Here is a 19,168-nt window from a genome sequence, read left to right as displayed (position 1 = left end):
TTACTTAAAGAATCTCTGAGTTTATGGCCATAAAGAGATGATAAATTTTTAGGATATAATTTGTCTTAAATTCACTCTCAATTGTCAGTTGTGGCCTCTAAATACATTCTGAAAGATTACAGAAGAGGAAAATAGAGACATGTTCTTTTTCTTTTGAAAGCTTATAGAGTCAACTGAAAGAAAGCCAAAAGTCATATTTTCAAGATAATGTGTAAACAAAGATGTTAATAATTAGTGAAGAATGCATATCACAACACATAAAACAATGTCTTCCCCTTTTTAAAATTCAAGGACTGAAAAACCTCTGATTCAGAGCTAACGGTTCTCAGCCCTTAAAAGATTGAGCAGCACTTTTTTTTTTTTTGGCAAAAGTAATATAATTTGTTTAAAAGCCTCAGTCAACAGGTATTTCCTGAAAATACTTTCCATAAAAAGTAGAGTATGGTTCTCCAGAATGAAAACTGATCCATTTTCCCATTTTCTTTTTCTTTTCTTTCTTTGTTCTTTTTTTTCCCCTCTGTTTTTCTTTAACTTTTCAGCCAAGGGTTTCTATGATCTCGATGCCTTAAACGAAGCTGCTTGGACAAGCGCCCAGAGCCAGTTGGTTCCCTGTAATATTTGTGGGCGTACCTTCCTGCCAGACAGACTGATTGTTCACCAACGATCCTGTAAACCAAAAGTCGCCAAGTAAAGCCCTTTCTTCCTACGAAAGAGTTACTGCATTAAATCCTTGGGAAAGAGTTGGGTTATGGTGGGAAGGAGGAAAAGTGGGGGTGGAGTTGGGGAAGGAGAACTGGAATTGACCAAAGGCCATGGAGCACAGGACGCCCAGCTCAGTGCTCTGGTGGCCTGCCTTGACCGCTGTGTCACCGCTTTTAACAAGCAGCCGCGTGCGTGTGCCTAGACACGCCGCGCGCCTCTCATGAGACACGGTGATCGGACAGAATGACACGTGGCCGCGCCTCTTCAGAGCTGGCATTTTTATCTCCAGGAAATCTCTGAGCCAGCTGTTGCCATTTTTTCATCTGGTCTGTTTTCCCTGAACAGGATTCTGAACCTCACCGCTTAGGACTATTATTCAGTGAACAGAGATTTTAGTGGGGGGTGACTTCAGGCAACTCTTCGGTCCCGAGAAAAACTGGCTTCCCTCCCATCCCTGTGCTTTCTGAAGTAACGTGCCCCTCCCTGCTTTTTCTGATCCAGGGAAATGTTTTTAATCGACTCAGTGACTGGAATTCTTCTTTTCTGTACAAAATTGTTCAACAGGAGAGATATATCAAAAAAGAGCTAAGGGCTTAAAACACTAGAACCGTACAGTACTGTTACTCCCTCGGTGAGAAATGCTACAAAGAAGATTCAGGATCAACACCGGCCTCGTATGCTGCGAGACCGCTGTGTGTGATTAATCACCTGGTGGAAACCGGCTCCCTCCACCTAGCGAAAAAGTCCAGCAAGAGTTCCTTTCCTCTGCCCTCCTCGGGCCTCATAGGTGCTTTATTGTTGAGGTCTAAAAGCCTGCCAGCAAGTTCTGTGCCTCTCCACCCAGGGTCCATGCACAGAAAGTGGCTTGTGCAGCTGCTCTGGATTTGAGTCCTTGAACGTGTATTTAGAGAGGCGGAGCTCTCCTGGGAGGAGGCCAGTGCCCGGGAGGGGCTCTGCCCAGGAAATTCTGCTCCCCCGGGCAGCGCGGCTTTGCTTGGACTCCCAGCAGTTTTGCTTGATCTCTTTGTTCATTTAATGGCTGAATTTCAGGGCCATTCCGGATCCACCAGGTTCCTGCAACCCTTGCATTCATGACCTTACACAGCACAGTTAATTCCAAATTATACAGGCACGTTTATTTCACCTAATAATTTGGTCATACATCTGCCTATTGTAAAAGGCTAGGTTAGGAAAATTGTGCTAATTATTCTGTTTTTCCTGCCTGTTCTGAAGGAAGCAAGAGATAAACTTTTTTTTAAGGCATTTAGATATCCCCCAAAGATTAGCATCTTGTAAAAGAGACCCTTCAATGACTTGTAGTTGATGCTTTAGTTCATTTTGTTAACAAAAATGACAATAACATCTAATATGTAGAGCATGTACTGTGGATCAGGCAGTGTGTCTAGTGCTTTCTGTATATCACTTTATATAAATCTCACAGCAACCCTTCAGGTAGATATAATCCTTATTTTACACATGAGAAAATTGATACTTAGACTAAAAGAGCCAACTCAAGGTCACACTGAACTTGAGTTAAGGGTTGGAGTCAGGAAGCAGACTTGAGACTGCTGGACTTCCAAACCCCAAATCTTATCCATTGCCATTTGAGTGCCACGTGCCACCATTAATAAGATGAACTATTCCAACACAAATGATCTGACACATGGAGAAAGTTTGTACAATGCTTAGGAACTAAGGGAATTAGGATGTTTGCAGTTTAGCTGCTAGTCTGAATTTATCTTAAACTGAGGTGAAAACAGTTTGCAGAATTCAGAGTGCAGTTTCAATTGCATTGTATTCCAATTGCATTCTGCTAATCATGTTCAGAAGTCAGATAGCAAGGGAAATAAAGGACAAGTTTTGGCCTCAACTTTAAAATGAGTGGCCATTGGGGTCATAAAGGTTCTTGGGCCCTTTGCTTTCAAAAGCTTGAGAAAAATAAAACTACTTCATCTGTAGGAATTATTAAACTGAGTTCTTGAAGTGGTTGAAAGAAATGAGCTCTTATAGAAAGCACTGCTCCCACAAGGAAAAGCTTGAGGAACATCAAAATGCTGACCGAGGGGCTTCCACCTGCTCCACCTGAGCTGGCCTGCAAATGTTGCAGGGTATCAAATGTGGAGAAAGTTGACATCAATCCAAGGGTTCCTGTCTTTCACCAAGTCACATCATTGAAGTCTCGCCATCAACAGGAAAGAGCTCACCTACTCTTTGCCATTGGCCCTCCCCTCAACTCATTCACAGCTGTGCAGGTACTTGTACTCAAAGAGAAATGATCTCTTTAACAATGGTTGGTGCATCTGTGAGCTGTGAATTTGACCCTTGAAATGGTTCCCATAGACAGTCTCCTAGCTGATGAAAAAACATACTAGATGAAGGTCCTTGGAGCTCTTACACTGGCTCAGGCAGTTATTGGTCTGGGATGCTGGGATGTGATGGTATTCCGGGCATCAATAACAATACAGTTCCCTTTCAGCTCTGGCAACTGGTGCTGCACAATCTCTAATTGAATTCCCCTCTAGTTGAGATTATGGGAAGAATTCCAAGATTTCTTGATGCTCACTTGCACATTGAACCCACATTAGTGTTGCAGGGCATGTATTATCAGAAGGGAACCCTGGAGGTGGAACAAGCCTGTCCTAGTAAGGGGTTTGGAGGGGGCGATGCTCCTCCGGTGAGTAAACATGGAGATCTGTTAGAGCTCCATTGTGGGACCTCCTCTTCAGGCAACCTTGGAAGTATTTCCAATTGGAGTCCCAGAATCTCCAAGGAAGCTCCCAGATGACACCAGATGACATCAGCCTGGGGAATACTGGCCTGAGTCTCAGAAAAAGAAGCTGCGACCAACAGGCAGATCCATTTGTGAGCAGGGAAGAGAAAGAGGGCAAATATCCAAAGTCTTCCTTCTCCTAAAAACCTGAAAACAGCCCTTGGTTTCTCTGAACTTGTCTGCTTCTGACATTAGCGGTGTTTCTTCTTTACACCCCATCTAAACCAATTCATATGGCTTTAATCCCATACCAGGCCAGGACAGGAAGTTCAGCCCTTTCCTTCCTCAACCCTGAGGGGGCCCTTCCCTTGCTCTGGCGATGGTCCACCCTCCTTTATCATTTATTACTTCCCTCCTGACTCTCTGTCTGGCCCACATGAGAGGCCGTGCCTGTTTCTGCTGGCCCTGCCCGCTCTCTGTGAGTACTGTGGCCAGAGATGGAAATGAGGTTTTCCTGCACTTGGAAGAAACAGCACACATGAGAAGCAGTTGAGGTTCCAGCGGGGGTCAAATTGGGTAGAAAAAATTACACCAGGAAAAGCACTGCTAATTTAGCATAGGATGGTACAGTTTTATGCTTAGTTCTTTTAAATTTTTATTATGAAAATATTCAATAGATAACACTTGCAGGGAAAAGTATAATGAAGTCTTCTATCCTCCACACCCAGGTAAACTTAGTTGAAAACCTGCTAAGATTGAATCCTAATGGTCTATGTTTCAACTACTGTTCTTTTGGATATGTGATGGGGAGAGGTGCTGGGAACACAAGATTCCAGAGTACCTCTGATGCCTTTTAATTCTACTTCCGGAAATATGAGATTAAACCCACATGGCTATAAACAACTACAGTGAAAAAGTGAAAACTGGCCTAGACATCATGCAGGCTAGGTTCCATCATTGATTCACATTGATCAGCTATAGACCAATGTTTTTCAGGTGATACTTAACTGAGTGTGTGTTCAGCAAAGTAATGGCCCCAAAGATGTTGGCCCCTAGTCCTCCAAACTTATGAATATATTACATGTTACCTTTGCAGATGTAGTTAAGGTTACGCACCTCGTCATGGGGAGAGTATCTCGGATCATCCGGATGGGCCCAATATTATCATGTCATTAATAGTAGGATAAGAAAGAAAGACGATAAGAGAGATGACAGCATAAGAAGTATCCAAAACCCTGTGGCTTGTTCTGAGATGTGGCAAGCTATGTGCAGCGACCAGAGAGAAGCTTCTCCAAGTTAAGGGTAGTCCCAGCAGGCAGCCAGCAAAGAAACTGGAACCTCTGTCCTATAACCGCAGGAACTGGAGTCTGCCAACAACCTGAATCTGGAACCTTCAGCAAGAAACACAGCCCCACCAACAATGTGTTTTTATCTGGTGAGTCCAGGGTTGAACGTCTGACCTACAAAAGTGTAAGAAAATAAAGGTGTGCGGCTTAATACATTAAGCTTGTAATCTATTATGGCAGCAACAGACAACTAATAGAAACATCTACAGGGAGATCTCAGAGATATTGTGCATTTTGGTTCCAGACCACCACAATAAAGTGACTATCACAATAAAGCAAATTACAGAAGTTTTTTGGTTTTTTCATGCATAGAAAAATTTGTTTACATTGTAGTCTATAAGTGTACAGTAGTATATCTAAAAAAGCAATGTACATATTCGATATTTTTAAAATACCCAAATGCCAAAACAATCACAATAAAAACATCAAAGGTCATTGGCCACAGATCACTAGAACAATAATTTTTTAAAGTAATAATTTTTAAAAGTTTGAAATATTGCAAAAATTACCAGAACACGACACAGAGACACAAAGTGAGCAAACGCTGTTGGAAAAATGGCAGCAATAGACTCACTTGACACAGGGTTGACACAAGCTCTTAACTTGTAAAACAAAACAAAAATGCAATATCTGAGAAGTAAAATATGCGAAGCACACTAAAATGAGGTGTTCCTGTATGTGACATAGGGTAGGACTCCCAAACCTCCTATTGAGAAGTAGAGTCCGTAAATTCATGCAGGACACTGGCCATCTCCACTACGTGCATTCGTGAGAGGGCACCGTAACCAAAGCCAGTAGGGTCAGAGCCCAGTGAAAACTGGCTCCAAGATTTGTCACTCCTGAAATACACAGCTATTTCACAACATGCTCAAAAACTGGATGCCAATTTTTAATGTTCTGTCAATATTTTAAATCATAAAAGTGACTCTGGTATATGTACACACTTGTTCAAAAAATAATAAATGGACAAATGCAGTTGAATTATTTGACAATTGACTTTTCACGCCAATAACCCTATGACCTTGTCCTTTCCATGAACATGAAAAGAAAATACTTGTATAATCTGAAATGATAGAAGTTTATAGTTATGGGAATCTCTAAATAAGGCACTAACTGAAGAACAGTCAAAATGTTCAAATGCTAAAAGTGCATGTATGGCTTAAATCTCAACGTTCTCTTATGATCTTTACCGGGACTTTTCTGAGGGGCCATGGGCAGATCTTAAGAGCAGGCTGAACTGTCAAAGGAGTGTGCTCCAAGTACCCGATTCGAGGACCGGCATTCAGCCAAATCGTCAAGCAAGAGGTTTGCCTTAAGTGCCTTCATGTCCTGTCTTGGAACATCTTGAACTCTTTCCTCCTAATCCTTTCACGTTTTCTCCTGGATCTTGCTGTCTAATCTCCCACCCGTGACTGCTGGGACTTCTGTTTCTGTTAGAGGAAAAAAAACCCAGGTGCTCCACCCTCCAGATATCCCTCCATTTCTCCCGGTCTACCTTTCCACATTCCTCTCCCGTATCCCCTTCTCGACTTTTCACCAGCTATTTCACTGGAAAGAAACTTGAGAAAGTCGTCCATACTAAGGGATTCACGGAGGCTGATGGTTTAATGTGCTATCTCCTTCAGATGACGTGGTTATTTTAAAAGACGTTTCCTAGAAGTATGTCTTTATCCAAAGTAATGAAATCCATGTGGTGAAATTTTAGACAAAATGTTGGAATGGAAGTCAAAAGGGCATGGGGGTTGGGCGGGCTGCTCCTTGACCCATAATGACCCTTCCCAACCACACAGACCTCTGTTAACTCCACACCTGGGTAGAGGCACCTCTAATTAGATTTCTGCTTAGAGCTGGTATTAAGGTAGGCTAAGTGCTGTAACAAACAGACCAAAATATTCTAATAGCTAGAATAAGATAAGTTTATTTTGTGCTTTAAAAAGAGCCCTGGGCAAGTGAGCAGTTTAGTGGGGTGTCCCTCCTTCATGACATCATTCAGGATCCCAGGCTGATGAAATCTCTGCCACTTTCAACATGTGACATACAAGTTGCCGTGGGAGGTCCTCTCTTTTCAGCTCAGCCATGGCGAGAAAGGGGCTTCCCAGGTGCTGCAGAACCTGCCTACCAATGCAGGAGACGTAAGAGACCCTAGTTCGATCCCTGGGTAGGGAAGATCCCCTAGAGGAGGGCATGGCAATCCACTCCATTATTCTTGCCCAGAGAATTCCAGGGACAGAGGAGCCTGGCAGGTCCATAGGCTTGCAAAGAGTTGGCACGAGTGAAGCGACTTAACCTGCAAGCACGCACATGAGGAGAAAAAGCGAGGAGTTACCCAATCAGCCTGGAAGAAGTCCTCAGCGTCTGACTCTCGGCCACATGGCTGCAGCTAAGTGCAAGGAGGTCTGGACACTGTGTTCTCACTGCACAGCAGGAGGAAGAGTGACCAGGGACTGGAGGGGAGTAATTAGGAGTTTCTGTCATGAGCTCAAGCATAAATCCCTTCCTGGCTTCTTGTTAGGGAACCACATTCCCTCTTGTGGGAAACTGACAGTATTTGGGCTGAAATTGTGGGACAAGAAGTTGTTCTTACCATCAAGGCAGACAAGGTTGGTAAATAAGGCCAAAAAAAAAAAAAGAACTTAAAAAATTATAGCCTTTTTCACAGACCAGAAATAGCAGCATCATTTAATATTTGAAGAAAACATTGCTCTTTTTTTAATATTTGAGGAAACAATTTAAAAGGCATTCTTGATATGAAAATATTATTCTCATATGGGTAGTTGGGGCAAAGAAAATTTTGCTAAAGAATATCAATGGCCATTTTTACAGTGGACAGAGCTCAAACTTTGAGGAAGTATTATTGAGTACACTGATTTTTCATTCTCCTTGACCAAAAAAAAAAAAAAAAAAATTGGAATTTTGGGCTCAGAACCAAGTTGAGAGGAACTCCCACCTGTTGGGAGTTCTGAACCACAGCAACACCTCTGCCAGACAGCAGGTAGGGGTCACCCTACATGGAGACAAGGCTGGTGGACGGAGGTGCAGTGATCACTGCTACTGAATTTGAAATGTCCCTTTCCTGCACTCTAATTCTGTATGTTATCTTGAAGCCTTCACTTTGTCTCACCTCAGCTGTGCTGGGGTGCTGGGTGGAGTTGTGAAATGAAAGGGGAGCCAGTGTCTACACACGGACAACCATGGAGCTTCAAGGAGCACCCAGGGAGCAGTAAGGAGCCACAGATGGCAAGCAACAGCCAAGACAGGTGTGTAGTCTTCTTTAATCCTAAAATCACCAGAGGAGAGGACCAGGATGCCTGACAACATTTAATAGTGACTTTCAATTCAGTTCAGTTGCTCAGTCATATCCGACTCTTTGCAATCCCATGAATCGCAGCACGCCAGGCCTCCCTGTCCATCACCAACTCCCGGAGTTTACCCAAACTCATGTCCATCGAGTCAGTGATGCCATCCAGCCATCTCATCCTCTGTTGTCCCCTTCTCCTCCTGCCCCCAATCCCTCCCAGCATCAGTCTTTTCCAATGAGTCAACTCTTTGCATGAGGTGGCCAAAGTACTGGAGTTTCAGCCTTAGCATCATTCCTTCCAAAGAAATCCCAGGGCTGAACTTCAGAATGGACTGGTTGGATCTCCTTGCAGTCCAAGGGACTCTCAAGAGTCTTCTCCAACACCACAGTTCAAAAGCATCAATTCTTCGGCGCTCAGCCTTCTTCACAGTCCAAATCTCACATCCATACATGACCACAGGAAAAACCATAGCCTTGACTAGACTAACCTTTGTTGGCAAAGTAATGTCTCTGCTTTTGAATATGCCATCTAGGTTGGTCATAACTTTCCTTCCAAGGAGTAAGCGTCTTTTAATTTCACGGCTGCAGTCACCATCTGCAGTGATTTGGGACCCCAAAAAATAAAGTCTGACACTGTTTCCACTGTTTCCCCATCTATTTCCCATGAAGTGGTGGGACAGGATGCCATGATCGTCGTTTTCTGAATGTTGAGCTTTAAGCCAACTTTTTCACTCTCCACTTTCACCTTCATCAAGAGGCTTTTTAGTTCCTCTTCACTTTCTGCCATAAGGGTGGTGTCATCTGCATATCTGAGGTTATTGATATTTCTCCCAGAAATCTTGATTTCAGCTTGTGCTTCTTCCAGTCCAGCTTTTCTCATGATGTACTCTGCATATAAGTTAAATAAACAGGGTGACAATATACAGCCTTGACGAACTCCTTTTCCTATTTGGAACCAGTCTGTTGTTCCATGTCCAGTTGTAACTGTTGCTTCCTGACCTGCATACAAATTTCTCAATAGGCAGATCAGGTGGTCTGGTATTCCCATCTCTTTCAGAATTTTCCACAGTTTATTGTGATCCACACAGTCAAAGACTTTGGCATAGTCAATAAAGCAGAAATAGATGTTTTTCTGGAACTCTCTTGCTTTTTCCATGATCCAGTGGATGTTGGCAATTTGATCTCTGGTTCCTCTGCCTTTTCTAAAACCAGCTTGAACATCAGCAAGTTCATGGTTCACATATTGCTGAAGCCTGGCTTGGAGAATTTTGAGCATTACTTTACTAGCATGTGAGATGAGTGCAATTGTGCGGTAGTTTGAGCATTCTTTGGCATTGCCTTTCTTTGGGATTGGAATGAAAAGTGACCTTTTCCAGTCCTGTGGCCACTGCTGAGTTTTCCAAATTTGCTGGCATATTGAGTGCAGCACTTTCACAGCATCATCTTTCAGGATTTGAAATAGCTCAACTGGAATTCCATCACCTCCACTAGCTTTGTTCGTAGTGATGCTTTCTAAGGCCCACTTGACTTCACATTCCAGGATGTCTGGCTCTAGGTCAGTGATCACACCATCATGATTATTTGGGTTGTGAAGATCTTTTTTGTACAGTTCTCTGTGTATTCTTGCCATCTCTTCTTAATATCTTCTGCTTCTGTTAGGTCCATACCATTTCTGTCCTTTATTGTGCCCATCTTTGCATGAAATGTTCCCTTGGTATCTCTAATTTTCTTGAAGAGATCTCTAGTCTTTCCCATTCTGTTGTTTTCCTCTATTTCTTTGCACTGATTGCTGAGGAAGGCTTTCTTATCTCTTCTTGCTATTCTTTGGAACTCTGCATTCAGATGCTTATATCTTTCCTTTGCTCCTTTGCTTTTTGCTTCTCTTTTTTTTTACAGCTATTTGTAAGGCTTCCCCAGACAGCCATTTTGCTGTTTTGCATTTCTTTTCCATGGGGATGGTCTTGATCCCTGTCTCCTGTACAATGTCATGAACCTCAGTCCATAGTTCATCAGGCACTCTGTCTATCAGATCTGGGTCCTTAAATCTATTTCTCACTTCCACTGTATAATCATAAGGGATTTGATTTAGGTCATACCTGTATGGTCTAGTGGTTTTCCCTACTTTCTTCAATTTAAGTCTGAATTTGGCAATAAGGAGTTCATGATCTGAGCCACAGTCAGCTCCTGGTCTTGTTTTTGCTGACTGTATAGAGCTTCTCCATCTTTGGCTGCAAAGAATATAATCAATCTGATTTCGGTGTTGACCATCTGGTGATGTCCATGTGTAGAGTCTTCTCTTGTGTTTTTGGAAGAGGGTGTTTGTTATGATCAGTGCATTTTCTTTCAAAACTCTATTAGTCTTTGCCCTGCTTCATTCCGTATTCCAAGGCCAAATTTGCCTGTTACTCCAGGTGTTTCTTGACTTCCTACTTTTGCATTCCAGTCCCCTAGAGTGAAAAGGACATCTTTTTTGGGTGTTAGTTCTAAAAGGTCTTGTAGGTCTTCATAGAACCATTCAACTTCAGCTTCTTCAGCATTACTGGTTGGGGCATAGACTTGGATTACTGTGATATTGAATGGTTTGCCTTGGAAACGAACAGAGATCATTCTGTTGTTTTTGAGATTGCATCCAAGTACTGCATTTTGGACTCTTTTGTTGACCATGATGGCTACTCCATTTCTTCTGAGGGATTCCTGCCCGCAGTAGTAGATATACTGGTCATCTGAGTTAAATTCACCCATTCCAGTCCATTTTAGTTCGCTGATTCCTAGAATGTCGACATTCACTCTTGCCATCTCTTGTTTGACCACTTCCAATTTGCCTTGATTCATGGACCTGACATTCCAGGTTCCTATGCAATATTGCTCTTTACAGCATCAGACCTTGCTTCTATCACCAGTCACATCCACAGCTGGGTATTGTTTTTGCTTTGGCTCCATCCCTTCATTCTTTTTTTTTTTTTTTTAATTTTTTGGCCCGACTGGCCGGGGCTGCTTTTGCGCCGGGGGTGCGGGCCGCGGAACTCCCTCAGGCCGCGGAGTCTCCCTTGGCAGAAGTGGGGAGAGCGCGGAGCTGGGGTGCTCGTCAGGGATCCGGTTCGGGCTCTCTCCCTCAGCGGCGCCGTCGGAACCCCAGGCTCCCCCTCCCCGTCTACGCCCCATCCCTTCATTCTTTCTGGAGTTATTTCTCCACTGATCTCCAGTAGCATATTGGGCACCTACTGACCTGGGGGCATCAGAGGGCAGACACACTGAAACCATAATCGCGGAAAACTAGTCAATCTGATCACACTAGGACCACAGCCTTGTCTAACTCAATGAAACTAAGCCATGCCCATGGGGCAACCCAAAATGGGCGGGTCATGGTGGAGAGATCTGACAGAATGTGGTCCACTGGAGAAGGGAATGGCAAACCACTTCAGTATTCTTGCCTTGAGAACCCATGAACAGTATGAATAGTGACTTTAGAGCCTGGTTATTCAGGTAGCAAAGGGGCAAGCAACCTTAAAAGGCCAGGGAACGTGGGTATATGGTTAAATATGCTTCAATATAGCATCAGCAAGGGCTTCCTGGATAGCTTAGCTGGTAAAGAATCTGCCTGCAATGCAGGAGAAAATGAAAAAGTGTAAGTGAAATCGCTCAGTCGTGTCCGACTCTTTGCGACCCCATGGACTGTAGCCTACCAGGCTCCTCTGTCCATGGGATTTTCCAGGCAATAGTACTGGAGTGGATTGCCATTTCCTTCTCCAGGGGATCTTCCTGTCCCAGGGATCAAACCCAGGTCTCCCGCATTGTAGACAGACGCTTTACTGTCTGAGCCACCAGAGAAGTCATGCAATGCAGGAGACCCTGGTTCAATTCCTGGGTCGAGAAGTTCCCCTGGAGAAGGGATAGGCTACCCAGGCCAGTATTCTTGGGCTTCCTTGGTGGCTCAGATGGTAAACAATCCTCTTGCAGTGCGGGAGACCTGGGTTTGATCCCTGGGTTGGGAAGATCCGCTGGAGGAAGGCATGGCAACCCATTCCAGTATTCTTGCTTGGAGAATCCCCACGGACAGAAGAGCCTGATGGGCTACAGTCCATGGGGTTGCAAAGAGTCGGACATGACTGAGTGACTAAGCACAGCGCATAGCATCAGCAAACAACGTGAAAGACTGCATGGTACGGTGACGGGAGGTACACAGGCTCTGACCCCTGCAGCCAAAGCAGATGGGAGGACAGGCATCATTATGAAGACCTCACAGCAGAGAGAATTCAGAGCTGGAAGGATGAACAAGTGGAGGCAGCTGGGGGCACTAAAGGATGCCCCAGGGAAGAAGCTCACAAACTGTGGTCTACTCCGGGAATGGTAGAGTTGGATATGTTTGTTTGTTTTCTACCCTAATTAGTTTTCTTTGTCACTGCCTGCGGTGTGTCCACAGGATTTTCCTGATAACTTCATAAGGCATGTTACTTTGCCTTAATCTGTTGTATTTTCCAGACACTGGTATGCCCTCTGTTGATTCCTGTGGGTGAGGAGTCTGGCAGGCTTTAATCCATGCGGTCACAAAGAGCTGGACACAACTGAGTAACTAAGCACAGCACAGACGTGCTAACGCTTGCGTCCCGTTGGCTGTAGCCCTTTGGCTGTCGGCCTGGGCCTGTGGTGGTCACCTCCAGGTGTGAGTGGCCTCAGTGATACACACTCTGTGTAATACTAATATCAGCGTTTTCCAAGTGAAACATGGGCGGAAGTTCTAAATCTTTTATGTTTTTCACATTTATTTTTTATTTTATATTGGAGTATAGTTGATTTACAATGTCCTTATACCCTTTATGTTGATAGGGATTGTGACCATGGGGAAGACAAGAGCCTTTAGACTGTGGGACTGATCATAAAAGAAGTTATTAAGGTTCATGGCTGAGTAATGTGTTCTGGATAAAGCTGCTATTTCTCTTTCTCTTTCTTTCTTTCTTTCTTTTTTTTTTTTTAACATGCTTCCTGCCCAGCTTCTGTCACCAACGGGGTATTTTCCAAAAATGAAGAACCCAGATCCAGGAGGTGGTGAAACATTTGCACAGAGGGTTAGAAGAGACCTTATTTATAGATGGGCAAACGTGGCAGGCCCGTGTGGTGGGGTGGGTTCAAGAGCAGGCCTATTGTGCCTGGGGGTTCTCTAGAAGACCAACAGTGGACAGCAAGTCAGAGGAAGAGGTGAGTGCGGACGAGGGGCAGGTAGAGGAATTTTGTGCAAGAAATGTGAGGGGCGATGACAAGGCAGAGACCAGGATGGTCATGGATTCATTCTTCCAAACCCGCAACTTGAGGTTGTTGTTGCTGTTCAGTCACCAAGTTGTGTCTGGCTCTTTGTGAGCCCGTGAACTGCAGTATGCCTGGCTTCCCTGTCAAAGCAAACCAGAAGGAATGTACCATCGTCTGTTTTTGTTCGGGAGGGCACTGGACAAGATGATATACAGAGGAAAAAGGAGGTGAGTGAACACAAAGGCGAGGAGGGGTATAAATCTGCCTTTCCTGTTTTGTTTCCACCTTACCGTTTTTCCCCTTTGTTTCTCTCACAGTATCAGTGTCTCTGGCTCCCAATTCCTTCTCCCTTCCTGAGGGGGCTCATTTCGCACAGCTCTAGCAGTAAGCACGCTCTGCCAGGAGAGGGCAGCATTGGGAAGCCATGAGCAGAAGCGCCCTCACTGCACAGACCCAAGTACCACGTGGCAGAGACAGGGTCTGGTTTTCTGTTTATTCTAGCAGCAATCTCTGACAAGAAACATGAATTTATCCCTGAAGTCCCATCACATGACTCCTTCGTCTCCTCTCCCTCCCAGCTTCTTAAAGGAATAATCATAGATATTTAGGCTATAGATACCTAACAGGCTATGTTTGGGTCCATTTTCTGACAAAATTTAGAATACAGAATGCAAATACCTACATACTGTGAGTAATTCGGGCCAAAGAGGCACTTTGCTTAAAGTATATAGACTCTTACTATGCAACTAGCAAGTTGAATTTGTATTCTACCCAGTTTATTTTTTTCAAATGATTGTACAAGACATGCATGAACTTTCTCAACACATATTTCTTGAGCATCTGTCTGGACAAAGGGGAGTTCCATAGATACCCAGGTGGTGTAGATGGATGATGTGGGATTGAAAGAAACTGGATTTTTGAAGAAGGAAGGGGAAGTTCTAAAAAGCAAAAGCAGTAGTGAGTACAGATGACAGGTGCCCCATCCCCAGCACTGATATGCGGGACATGAGGGCCTGACAGTGTCCTCGGGGGACAGCCTAGATTTAGTTAGAATAAGCAGAATTCTTTTGAATATTTAAAGAGGAGATTGGGGCTACAGGTAAATACAGATAAATTGCTGATAACAGTATTAGGCAATACAGAAGGTGTTTGGAATAAGAAACACAGGCTATATAACCTGTGTATCACGTGGAGCCCAACACTTAGAAGGCCCCCATGCTTCCCTCAGAGAAGGCAATGGCACCCCACTCCAGTACTCTTACCTGGAAAATCCCATGGACGGAGGAGCCTGGTGGGCTGCAGTCCGGGGGTCGCTAAGAGTTGGACACGACTGAGCGACTTCACTTTCACTTTTCACTTTCATGCATTGGAGAAGGAAATGGCAACCCACTCCAGTGTTCTTGCCCGGAGAATCCCAGGGACAGGAGGAGCCTGGTGGGCTGCCATCTGTGGGGTTGCACAGAGTCGGACACGACTGAAGCGACTTAGCAGCAGCAGCATGCTTCCTTAGTGGCTCAGATGTTAAAGATGTAGTGCAGGAGACCCAGGTTCGATCCCTGGGGTCAAGAGGATCTTCTGGAGGAGGAAATGGCTACCCAACCGAGTATTTTTGCCTGGAGAATTTCATTAACAGAGGAGCCTGGCAGGCTACAGTCCACGGAGTCTCAAAGAGTTAAACACAACTGAGTGACTAACACTTAGGCTTGATTTAATGCCTTGTTACCAATAGGAAATTGTTACTAATTTTTGAACAGGAATCGCCATTTTCTTTTCACATTAGGCTCTGTAACTTGTATAGCTTGGAGGTGCGGGGGAGTATGTGGAAATTTGGATTAAGTACGACTAGGGAATTTACAGATCTGCCTGTGACTAAGAGTTTTCCCTGATGCCCTGGGAAGCTTGAATTTCTAGTGGTGTTGAAAGTAAACAGGGGTGTAATTCCCAATGAGATTAGTGCTAATGATCTTTTGGGGAGAGATGGGTCACAGTTGTAATGAAGTTGGGATGTCTGAAGTTACTGATTTGAGAGGCCTTCTTGTTCTGTGGGTCTGGAAAGTGGGTCTACTTAGAGCACGCGGGGCCTTACTTAGGTTTGCGGGTGCCTGGCACATAGTCATTTCCTTGCTAGGCTGTAGCGTAAGGTGTGGGATACGTGAGATTTGTGGCCCTTCCTTAAATCCCACTGTAGGCAATGCTGTATCTGGAAGAAAGACATCTTTTTAGGAGCCTGAGAGCCAGTTAAACATCTGAGTGTGGTGAAGTAGGTTAGGCTTTTCCTGTGTGCCTATATTATTAAATACCAAACCAAAACCTTGTCCATTTGCACAAGTACGGTAAGGCCAATCTACTGACCCTGGGCTGTAGTGAAGAAAAGTGCAGAGTTTATTGGAGGGTATCGAACAAGGAGTCCAGTGCAACTAGTGTTTAAAAGACCTGAACTCACTAAAGTCTTTCAGGGAGAGGTTTTTAAAGACAGGGTGAGGGAGGGTATTGTGGGGTGTGTGATCAGCTCACGGACGTTCTTTTGATTGGTTGGTAGTGAGGCAATTGAGAGTCAACATCATCAAGCTTCTGGTTCTAACTGGTCTGGGGTCCATCTGCTTGTGGGCAGCATAAAGTTAACTTCTTCCACTTGGTGAAGGTTTCAGGATCTGCAAAACAGCTCGAAGGACACCTGGGTCAGGATGTTATCTGTAGATCTTGAGAAGGAACTAAAGGTCCTTGACTTTTTTAATGGCTCAACTTTTATTAAGGGTCTGGTTTGACTGTTTTACTTTCTGCATGTTCTTGCTTCTATGATTAATTTTATCCTTTGACTAAAATTTTTCTGCAGACAAAAAAGGCAGGCAGAGGGCATGGAACAGAGGTGGTAGGGGGGCTTTTTGTTCTGGGAAGGCCCCACAGGGTCCTGCTCACTTACATTTTCTGAGTATGATGTGTAATTTCAAGAGCCTTTTCCCTTGCCAAGACTCTATAGTTTCTTATATTTCTTCTAACAATTTCCAGTTTCTACATTTAGCCTTTAATTCCTCTGAAATTTTGTAGCTGTATGTTGCATCGGTTCAGTTCAGTCTCTCAGTCATGTCCAACTCCTTGCAACCCAATGGACTACAGTATGCCAGGCTTACTTGTCCATCACCAACTCCCAGAGCTTGCTCAAACCCATGTCCATTGAATCAGTGATGCTATCCAACCATCTCATCCTCTGTTGTCCCCTTCTCCTCCTGCTTTCAATATTTCCCAGCATCAGGGTCTTTTCCAATGAGTCAGTTCTTCACATCAGGTGGCCAAAGTATTAGAGCTTCAGCTTCAGCATCAGTCCTTCCAATGAATATTCAGGACTGATTTCTTTTAGGATGGACTGGTTGGATCTCCTTTCAGTCCAAGGGACTCTCAAGAGTCTTCTCCAACACCACAGTTCAGAAGCATCAATTCTTCAGTGCTCAGTTTTCTTTATGGTCCACCTCTCACATCCATACATGACTACTGGAAAGAACCATAGCTTTGACTAGACAGACTTTTGTCGGCAAAGTAATGTCTCTGCTTTTTAACATGCTGCCTAGATTGGTCATAGCTTTTCTTCCAAGGAGCAAGCACTTTTAATTTCATGGCTGCAGTAACAAACTGCAGTGATTGTGGAGCTCAAGAAAATAAAGTCTCTCACTGTTTCCATTATTTTCCCATCTATTTGCCATGAAGTGATGGGACCGGATGCCATGATCTTAGTTTTTTGAATGTTGAGTTTTAAGCCAACTTTTTCACTCTCCTCTTTCACTTTCATCAAAAGGCTCTTCAGTTCCTCACACTTTCTGCCATAAGGGTGGTGTCATCTGTGTATCTGATGTTATCCCTGCAATCTTGATTCCAGCTTATGCTTCATCCAGTCCAGCATTTCACATGATGTACTCTGCATATAAGTTAAATTAGCAAGGTGACAATATATACCCCTGATGTACTCCTTTCCCAATTTGGAACCAGTCCATTCTTCCATGTCTGGTTGTAACTATTGCTTCTTGACCTGCATACAGGTCTCTCAGAAGGCAGCTAAGGTGGTCTTGGTATTCCCATCTCTTTCAGAATTTTCCACAGTTTATTGTGATCCACACAGTCAAAGGTTTTAGCATAGTCAATGAAGCAGACATAGATGTTTTTCTGGAATTCTCCTGCCTTTTCTATGATCCAATCGATGTTGGCAATTTGATCTCTGGTTCCTCTGCCTTTCCTAAATCCAGCTTGTACATCTGGAAGTTTTTGGTTCATGTACTGTTGAAGCCTGGCTTGGAGAATTTTGAACATTACTTTACTAGTGTGTGAGATGAGTGCAATTGTGCGGTAGTTTGAGCATTCTTTGGCATTGCCTTTTTGGGGATTGGAATGAAAACTGACCTTTTCCAGTCCTGTGACCACTGCTAAGTTTTCCAAATTTGCTGGCACATTGAGTGTGCACTTTAACAACATCATCTTTTATGATTTGAAACAGCTCAGCTGGAATTCCATCACCTTCACTAGCTTTGTTTGTAACAATGCTTCCTAAGGCCCACTTGACTTCACATTCCAAGATGTCTGGCTCTAGGTGAGTGATCACACCATCGTGGTTGTCTGGGTCATTAAGATCTTTTCTGTATCATTCTTTTGTGTTTTCTTGCTACCTCTTTATAATATCTTCTGCTTCTGTTAGGTCCATACCGTTTCTGTACTTTATTGTGCCCATCTTTGCATGAAATGTTCCCTTGGTATCTCTAATTTTCTTGAAGAGATGAGTCTTTCCCATTTTATTATTTTCCTCTATTTCTTTGCATTGATCACTTAGGAAGGCTTTCTTACCTCTCCTTTCTATCTTTGGAACTCTGCATTCAGATGGATATATCTTTCCTTTTCTCCTTTGCCTTTAGCTTCTTTTCTTTTCTCAGCTACTTGTAAGGCCTCCTCAGACCTCCATTTTACCTTTTTGTATTTCTTCTTCTTGGGGATGGTTTTGATCACCACCTCCTGTATAATATTGCAAACCTCTATCCATTGTTCTTCAGGCACTCTGTCTGTCAGATCTAGTCCCTTGAATCTATTTGTCACTTCCACTGTATAATCATAAGGGATTTGATTTAGGCCATACCTGAATGGTCTAGTGGTTTTCCCTACTTTCTTCAATATGAGTTTGCATTTTGCAATAAAGAGTTCATGGTCTGAGCCATAGTCAGCTCCTTGTCTTGTTTTTGCTGACTACATAGAGTTTCTCCATCTTTGACTGCAAAGAATATAATCAATCTGATTTCAGTATTGACCATCTGGTGATGTCTATGTGTAGAGTTGGCTCTTGTGTTGTTGAAAGAGGGTGTTTGCTATGACTAGTGGGCTCTCTTGGCAAAACTCTGTTAGCCTTTGCCCTGCTTCATTTTGTACTTCAAGGCCAAACTTGCCTGTTACTCCAGGTATCTCTTGACTTTCTACTTTTGCATTCCCATCCCCTATGATGAAAAGGACATCTTTTTTTTTTTTTTTTTGGTGTTAGTTCTAGAAGATTTTGTAGGTCTTTATAGAACTGTTCAACTTCAGCTTCTTCAGCATTTCTGGTCAGGGCATAGACTTGGATCACTGTGATATTGAATAGTTTGCCTCCGAAACAAACAGAGCATTCTGTCATTTTTGAGACTGCACCCACGTGCTGGATTTTGAACTCTTTTGTAGACTGTGAGGGCTACTCCATTTCTTCTAAGGGATTCTTGCCTATAGTAGTGTTAAATTCACCCGTTCCAGTCCATTTTAGTTCACTGATTCCTAAAATGTTGATGTTCAATCTTGCCGTATCCTGTATGACCACTTCCAATTTAGCTTGATTCATGGACTTAACATTCCAGGTTCCTATACAACGCTGGT

General features: G+C 43.7%; 1 protein-coding gene and 1 long non-coding RNA gene across 4 annotated transcripts in view; both read left to right on the top strand.

The window, feature by feature from the left end:
• Positions 1-5,719, top strand: part of LOC102277109 (zinc finger protein 474) — a 70,684-nt gene extending 64,965 nt beyond the window's left edge. For all 3 annotated transcript variants that reach the window (XM_070374089.1, XM_005894572.2, XM_070374088.1), the window contains one exon: positions 540-5,719. In XM_070374089.1, coding sequence (XP_070230190.1) covers positions 540-691 — 152 coding nt within the window. In that variant the 3' untranslated portion in view covers positions 692-5,719. The remainder of the gene's footprint in view (positions 1-539) is intronic.
• A 7,587-nt stretch (positions 5,720-13,306) lies between these two features.
• LOC138988639 (uncharacterized) overlaps positions 13,307-19,168 on the top strand; it is a 28,951-nt gene continuing 23,089 nt past the window's right edge. Inside the window, exon 1 of the long non-coding RNA XR_011464910.1 lies at positions 13,307-13,524. This is a non-coding gene — a long non-coding RNA (uncharacterized lncRNA). The remainder of the gene's footprint in view (positions 13,525-19,168) is intronic.

This window comes from Bos mutus, chromosome 7, assembly GCF_027580195.1.
Source record: "Bos mutus isolate GX-2022 chromosome 7, NWIPB_WYAK_1.1, whole genome shotgun sequence".
NCBI classification, from domain to species: Eukaryota; Metazoa; Chordata; class Mammalia; order Artiodactyla; family Bovidae; genus Bos; species Bos mutus.
Note: the sequence above shows the minus strand (reverse complement) of the source record. Positions and strands in the feature narration are given on the sequence as shown.